The sequence below is a fragment of the Echinops telfairi genome, unplaced genomic scaffold, assembly GCF_000313985.2.
Source record: "Echinops telfairi isolate 266 unplaced genomic scaffold, ASM31398v2 ScPeMD7_4225;HRSCAF=4972, whole genome shotgun sequence".
Taxonomy (NCBI): domain Eukaryota; kingdom Metazoa; phylum Chordata; class Mammalia; order Afrosoricida; family Tenrecidae; genus Echinops; species Echinops telfairi.
Window position 1 is genome coordinate 19850896 of NW_022108124.1, and position 8456 is coordinate 19859351.

Below are 8456 nucleotides of genomic sequence, written 5' to 3' on the forward strand. Positions count from 1 at the left end.
TACCAGGAGGATGGAGGGATGGTGAGGTGGAAAGGGTGACCCAATGACACCTCCCTGGGGGACGGACAACTGAAAAGTGAAGGGAGACGTCAGACACTGTAAGATATGACAAAATAATAATTTATAAATTATCAAGGGTTCATGAGGGAAGGGGGAGCGGGGAGGGAGGGGGAAAATGTGGAGCTGATGCCAGGGTCTTAAATGGAGAGCAAATGTTTTGAGAATGATGAGGGCAATGAATATACAAATGTGCTTTACACAATTGATACATGCATGGATTGTGATAAGAGTTGTATGTGCCCCTAAAAATTGATTTAAAAAATGATGCACTTGAACCTGACAAAGAATAAGGATGTCTTTGAGAATTAAAGGAAAATGGAGATTTAAAAAAAAGAATATGCCATCAAAATACCCTCCACAGAACCGTGCCAGCTTATGCCCTCCTAACACGATTTTCTGTGAACACAGGTTTCCCCTCACTCTGACCACACCACATGTCATTCTTATGCTTGCCAACTATGGAGTGAACAGTCCCGCTTTTCCCTCCTATTTCTTTAATTACTCTATAAACTAAGCACTTGGCAATAAAGGCACGTTCTTTTCTTAGGAACTGATTTTTATTGTCTCGTGACTACTATTTCTTGTGACTGGCCTTTCATACTATTAACTTGATAGATTAAGAAAATCTGTCCTTTCTCTTACTACCCTCCCTTTTTAGTTTACTTAATTAATGGACTCATTTTCCCCCAGAACAGAAATTTATAATTTTTATATTTTCTAATTTATAATTCTTTCTCATTACTTCTGTGTCTTCTGTCTTTAGTTTTTTCCTACTCTTTTATAGAAAAAAAAAACATCCATATTTTCTTCTAGTTCAATTGTAGTTTTGAAGTATAAGTTTTTGGCTTATTTGCTATTTAGTGAAGAGATAGATACTAATTTTTGGATCCAAATGAGAAGCAGCCAGCTGTTCACAAGCCATATACTCAAGACCCACTACTTACGTAATGATTCAAATGCTGAATTTACTACATAGTAGTGCCTATAGAAATACGGAGCTCTTTCTGCACTCTGTTCTGTTTCACTGATTTATCTGTCTACCCCAAGCGAAAATCAAATTGCCTTCATAATAATAATTTAATATATGATAGGGTCACTATGAGCCGGAAAGTTTAGCTTTTCGTTTGGCAGTTTAAGAATTTCCCAACACTGGGATTTTTGCAAGTTTCCAAAATATTTTTGCTAGTTTCAATATCAATTTTAGAACCAGCATTTTTTTTTTTTTAAGAAAAATTTTTGTTGCCATGCTGTTTTTTAGATTAGTATGAAAAGAGAGGATGTCTTTCTGGGGTTTTAAAGTAAAGGACATAGTTTGTCACTCAGGAAAGCTTTCCTTTCATAGGTCCTATGTAATTCTTGTGTTTGTTGTTCTTTGTTATGGATTGAACTGTCTCCCCAAAATATGCATTGTAAATCCTAACCCCCAGAACGATGGTTATAATCTCATGTGGGTTTTTCTTTGTAGTGCTAAAAGATAGAAAGAGTACCAGGTAGGAATACAGAAGCAAGCAGAGATGGGGTAAGACAGACGCCAAGGCACATGAATATCACTGAGGAACAGAAGACACAAGGACCCTCCTCCAGAGTGCTCTGAATTCAGACTTCTAGCCTGTTAAGCGATGAGAAAACAAATCTGTCATAGATTTTTGGGGAGTATTTCTTTTGATCAGGTTCACTGACTAGGCCTTTCAGAATGTTAAATACAGAGTCTTTCTTGTTTTGTTTCTAGTTTCAATGAGAACACACATTTTTTGTAAGGAAGTTTAACTTATTTTTGTACAGTCAAGTTGAAATAAAAATTAGGGACACACCAGAATCTTTTACATTTTAATTTAGCTCATCCATACAAGTGGAGTTGTAACATTCTCATATCACCCTGAAGTTCTGAGGCCAGTGAGAAGCTCGGTGCTGTAGCCTGCTGTCATAAGTTATAAAAAGCCCAAGAGAGCTCACAAAAAAACACTTCATTGCTTTGAGTCTACTCCAACTCACAGCAAACTATAGGACAGCGTAAAATTGGTCCTTGGGGGTTCTGAGACTTTACATCTTTACAGGAGCAGGCAGCCTCATCTTTCTCCCCAAGAATGGTTGGTGGGCTTTTAAGCTGCTTACCATGTGGTTAGCAACTCAATACATTGTCCAGTATGCTACCAGGGCTCCTAAAATAATGGAATCACCTAATTCAACAAGTTTCCTACTAAAATTATAGCATGACTCAATTACCTAACTGGATTCTGTCAAAATAAATTATGTTTACAGATTATATCAAGTTCCTCATTTAAGAGCACTTTTATCTTGCAGGTCATTTGAAATATGTGAATTCAATCACTCAATGAAGAAGATCAGTTTACACTGTATTTATGGAGCAGTACTGATACGATTATTGTTTCTATCCCAGGAAGATGGCTGGAATACTCACGTAATTGTACAACGGCACTTTCTCCATTTGTTGCAATGTAGTGCAGTGTTTGCTCCCCATAGTAGGACGCTCCTGTCTTGTCAACTTCTGTACTAGCTATTACCAACACAGCAGTGGCTAGAACAGTAACAAACTGTATCAGATTTAAAGCACAAATTAACCTAACAGTGACTTCAGAGAAACAATGAAAACATACTGGCCCATCTGAATTTCTATTAGCTCGCAAGCCCAGACACTCTTGACTCTGGTCCAGACACAGCAGAAGTGAAGTCTAAATTGACACTAAACAAAATAAGGTACAAAATATCTTTTTTCATACCTTTTTTATTCCACAGCATTGTAACTTTATCAGCCTTAAAAAAACTTTTGTTCGCTAAAGCAGCATGAGGTCCACCGAAGTTGGGGTACTGATAGAGTCTAACAAATGAAGGCGCACCCTTACTTCCTGGGACATAGACAGCCACCTAAGGTACACATACATAAACCACAACTTAGGGAAGAGTTTAATTTCATAGCATTCCCCATGAGCAAACAAAATATAGCAGTTACCTTGTATGGTTGGGGTCCAGGGGATAACACAAAATCATTAATTTTTTGCAAATGCAGTTTATTTGCAATTGTATCTAAAAAAAAAGAATGTTGTTAGGTTGATGAAAGAAGACCACTAATAGGATCCATTATGAGTATCGATAGCTAACACAGCTACACATGAATATTGCTCACGGTATAGGTGAGGCAGATAACAAACAATAACTGCAATGGATTTAAACTTATCAGATGTGTCTAAATCAATGAGCTCATAAGCTAATAAGAAGCAACTGAGAAACATTAAATTAAAACCAATAAAGGAAAGAATATCTATATATAGTATGTTTCGTATACAAATAGGAGTCCTGCAAATGTTGTTGGGTAAATGCTGGAGTGCTACCTACAGGTTGGTGATTCAAATCTACCAGATGCTCTGTGGGAGAAAGATGAGGCTATGCGGTTCCGTAAAGATTTGCAGCCGTGGAAACCCTTATAGGGTTGCTATGAGTCAGAATAAACTCAATGGCAGTAGGTTTGGGTCTTTTCCTGTTCAAATATACTTCTATGTAACCAAATAGTGATAGGGGAAATTCCTTCTTACATTGTACCCTTGCCCTCACCAAACCTCGCCAAAAATACACCTAAAGCTGTCAACTCTAGATCCATCTAGCAAATTACAAGGGACAGGCGAACAGACTGGATTACAAGATGGGATCCAATAAACCAACAAAATGAAATTCATTGCCACTGAGTCAATGCCGACTCACAGCGAGCCCTCTGGAGGTTGGTGTGAATTTCGAACTGCTGACCTTGCAGCTAGCAGCCCAAAGCGTAAGCACTAGGCCACCAAGGCTCCCTCCCTCAGGATACAATCCGTAGTTTACGCAGGAGAACACAAAAGGAAACCAACGTTATTCTTAAACAATTAAACTGCAAGGGGTGGTGTGGCTGGAGAGGAGATAATATATAAAAGATGAATCAAGAAAGGACAATGTTCAGGACCTTATTAGATCCTGAATTAAATAAAAAGAAAGTACGATTGCAATTATTAGAAATTTGAACAGTGACCAGAATTTTAGTATGAACAGTGATCACATATTTAATTTAAATACAGATAATGATCAGTGATAATAGTACATAATTAAATTTCAAAAATCAGGAGCCCTAATCTTCAGGGATATAAACTAAAATATTTCAGAGTAAAATGATATGCTGTTTAGGACTTGTTTCAGCATATTGAGAAAGACAAACTGGAACATATGGATAAAGTAGGATTGACCATAGGCAAATGGAGTTGGGATTAGGTCTGTTTTTAATGTTTGAAATCCTCCACGTACAAAAAAACAAATTTAATTTTAAAAACTTCCAAATTGTTTGCAACAGAATGTCAAGGATACTTAAAATTTAAAAAGTATTCCCAGGCATTACTTTAGTGGTCATTATCAAGTAATAAGACACAGAAGGAGCCCTGATGACACAGTGGTTTCACGCTAGGCTGCTAATTGCACGGTCAGGGTTAGAAACCACCAGCTGCTCCGAGGGAGAAAGACTGTCTACTCCCGTAAACTGTTACAGTCTCCGACACCCACACGGGCACTTCGACCCTGTCCTACAGGGGTGCAATTAGTTAGCAACAATTCAATGGTAGTCAGATTATAGAAGTATGGAAATGAATTCATAGAAGCAATCAATGACAGACAAATTAACACCACTTAAAAGAATCCTATGATGCTATGTAAGGTAATATAACAATATACATTTATAATAAACAATAAAAATGATTCCATAAATCTTTCCATACTAAAATCGTTGTTTTCAAAGAAGTGAACTTCATTGTTGACATTTCTGGCACAAATAACTTCATCTTCTGACCAAGATGGGCACCTGAGAAGTAAGCATATAAAAAAATGTTAATACAGGATGTAATCTCACATTTCAATGTTTAAGTATTGCGCAATTAAAGAAAAGTACTTATAGATATGATGTTAAGGCCATTACTATTAACAGTCTTAGTCAGTGTGAATAAGAGAAGAATATTGTTTCTGTCCATTCAAATACCAAGTAAAAGAAACAATAAAAAAATGCATTAGCCTACACGATGATTCCACATACAGTAAATATTCTTAAAGAACCAGCTTTTGGTCTGGCCATTATTTTTGAGATTACTATCAGAGAAACAAACTATACAGTGATAATTAAAGTGTAATATCTTACTCATAATAAAAACTTAAATAACGTATCTACCAATTTTGCATCTTTTTCTGGATGAAAGATTTCCAGCATGTCCCCGTTTTCATGTCATGCAGCTGCAGATTCGGGGCCCCCGCCGTGCCGTCTTTCGAAGCTGTAATAAAAACATTTCTGTTGTTGCAGTAATTGTTTCTTAACACCTGTAAAAAGATCTCACTCCTAGAAAAGATTTGAACAAGATTATAAAAATCAAGTAAAAGGGTTGCTTTAAATCAACTTTCCCCTTTATGTAATAATCCACTACTAAAGTCATGCCAACTAGTGATAACAGAGATCTAGTACCTCTAAAATGAGTTCACTGCCACGGACTCGAGGGATACATCGAGACTGCTTAAGTTTAACATGGTTTGCTGTCAAATGGATTAAATGTCTTTAAATATCTTATCATGAAACCTTGTGTCCTATAAGTCAACCCCCCCCTAAAAAAAGGTGCTCAATAAAAGCACTCATGAATCTCAATGTCCTTTTATTAGTACGAACAAATAAAATCCATTAGAAACCATGTCTTCAGAAAAACCAAGAAATTTACCTTTTATCAATTGAACTAGTATCATAGTCAATTTAATAATATCCATATCATTAGAAAATGTTTCTTAAAAATAACCTTATACTAGGCTCTCAATATTTCATTATTCATTTATGAAGCACAGCTACATAAAATAAAATTCAATTATTCATGTATGCAAAATTCTTTTCAAAATATTTAAAACATGGAATTGTGTGGTAAGGAACTTAACTGTCAATAAAACTGCTATAAGATACAAAAAACTGTTATAAGAAAACAGAACATGTATACACACATAACCAAAAAAAACCCACTCAAAATTCCATCTGATGTGCTTCTAGGTTTTTTCCATGTGTTGTTAAAAACGGCACATTTCGTATCCTCTGTTGGGCCACCCACATCTTTTAAGATGTTGTGTCTATTACACTCTGTCCTTCACTCACAGTCATTATTTAAAACACTTAGTTTTAAAAGGTCATTTTTGGGGTCATCAAAGACCTTTCTTTCTTTTTTTTTAATAGGTCTTTCTTATCTACTTGTTATTCTTTTCTAAATTTCCCTTTGAGGTTTTCCTTTTCCTGTGCCTCATAATGGCTCTTTGCACTAATGTATTATAAGGCTCACTGCTGATTAAAGAGGCTCACTGACAGCGTTTACTATCATATAGACTAACTGCCTGCAATAAAGCTGCAAAATTTATTCATAGTTTTTTTAGAGAAATTAATTTTCCCTCTTAGAATATTTTTTATAATAACAAAATACTTACTAGTATACGGCTGCCACGTTGCCAAGACAGTGTTTTTGGGGGAGAACTCAAGGCAAACTGTCTTTGGGAGGTCGAAGGAGTGCAGCAGTCTCTTGTTAGTGACACTGATAATATTTACTCTGGTTTCAAAAGAAATTACTTCAGCAGCGAAATACTGTTTTATAACAGACAACAGCAACCAAAACATTCATATTTCTTTTCCAATACAAACTACTGTAAAGTGCTCATTTTTTCAAAAAGCCCCGTTTTCAGGTTGTTTTAGAAAATATCCATGAAGTAACTCGGAGAAGGTCAAGTGGAAAGGACTGAGCAGCTGTGAGTAACGGGCAGCACAGCAGCGGGGACACTTTTATACTTTACACACAAGGACCCTTGTGATATCCGTACCACGTCAACACGGAGACTTCCACTTCACACGCAGCTTTAATTTAACTCTCACAGTAGTGTCACAAGATATGTGTGGGGCTAAGTAAAAAAGTAATGCTATAAAATCAGACAAGTTTATTAAAAAAATCACAATGTGAAACTAATAGTTTTGACAGCTCCTCCATCTAGATCTATACACTTCTCCAACTGTTTCCCTCTCTCTAACCGGTCCGCTGATCCCTGGAGCGCAGGGCTGGGCTGCTGACCATGATTAGCATTTCAAGACCACCAGCTGATCAGTGGGAGAAAGATAAGGCTTTCTACATCTATAAAGAGTTAGTCGTCTTGGAACCGACCTAATAGCAGTGAGTTTGGTTTCCGTTCTGGAATCCTGTGATGCACCAACCACTAAAGCCAGTAGCCAGCATGAAGAAAGTGAAGAATTCCACCGCCTGTCTGAAGTGGTCAACCAAAGGGTCAGTAGTTGGAAATACGGCCTTGGCCACAGTCACAAAGAAGGAAAAGCTCAGCATCACCAGCCAAAGCCAGGCCATCGATGGCTCTGCAGCAGGCCAGGTAGAAGCTGATGAAAATGAAAAAGCCCACGAGAGCCAAATGAGAAAGGCGCGCTTTCTACTTCTGGACAGTTACAGTATCAGACATTCAGAGGGGCAGTTCCACCCTCTTCTATAGGGTCACTCTGAGTCCACTAGACTCAACGGCAATCCGGTTGTTTTTTAAATGAGTCAACAACCATTTGCGTATATTCCACCTGAATCTTGAGGGCACTTCAAGGACAGATGTGATACATTAAACACTAAAGACCAAAGAGCAGACAAGTTGTGGGAAGGCACCAAGAATATCACACATGAAAAAAGCAAAATGCCATTGTCATTAAAGAAAAGACCAAATTGGATGTCAGAAGAGACCCTGAAGCTTGATTTTGAACACAGAGTAGGTGAAGCAAATATGAGAAATGATGAAGTTGAAGATGCAAAGAAGAGAGAATTTCAAAAGACAGCTTAAGAAAACAAGGCAGAACATTAGTATGAAACACGCAGAGACCTGGAGTTAGGAAACCAAGGGGAAGAACATGTTCGGCACATCTCAAGTTGAAGATCTGAGGGAAACGCTGAAGCAGATTACAGGATTCTAAATATTGAATGATGCAGGAAACATCAATAGAAGTTGGAAGGAATAGTCATTCTTCCAAAAGCAAGTGATGAATGTTCAACCATTTCAAGAGGCAGTCTTTTCAGAACCTCTCAACAGAAAGCTTGATTAACAGTCTGACCTGGTGGAACGAGCTCCAAATGCAGTACAAGTCAACATTTTTGTCCTTTCAGGAAGTTGATGGACATCCAGAATGAGGTTTGTCATCAATCGACATTTCACCTTTTTTAAAAAATCGTTTTATTAGGGGCTCATAAGACTCATCACAATCCATACATACATCAATTGCGTAAAGCACATTTGTACATTCATTGCCCTCGTCATTCTCAAAACATTTGCTCTCCACTTAAGCCCCTGGCATCAGGTCCTCATTTTCCCCCCCACCCTCC

General features: G+C 37.4%; 1 protein-coding gene across 2 annotated transcripts in view; it reads right to left on the reverse strand.

Moving 5' to 3' along the window:
- EIF2A (eukaryotic translation initiation factor 2A) overlaps positions 1–8456 on the reverse strand; it is a 29088-nt gene that overhangs the window by 12568 nt on the left and 8064 nt on the right. Inside the window, exons 3-8 of one of the 2 annotated variants that reach the window (XM_004708534.2) lie at positions 6529–6647; positions 5252–5351; positions 4809–4891; positions 3029–3102; positions 2799–2943; positions 2480–2596 (exon numbers count right to left, since the gene is read on the reverse strand). In XM_004708534.2, the coding sequence (XP_004708591.1) occupies positions 2480–2596; positions 2799–2943; positions 3029–3102; positions 4809–4891; positions 5252–5351; positions 6529–6647 (638 nt within the window). The remainder of the gene's footprint in view (positions 1–2479; positions 2597–2798; positions 2944–3028; positions 3103–4808; positions 4892–5251; positions 5352–6528; positions 6648–8456) is intronic. The other variant, XM_045295087.1, reaches the window with a different exon arrangement.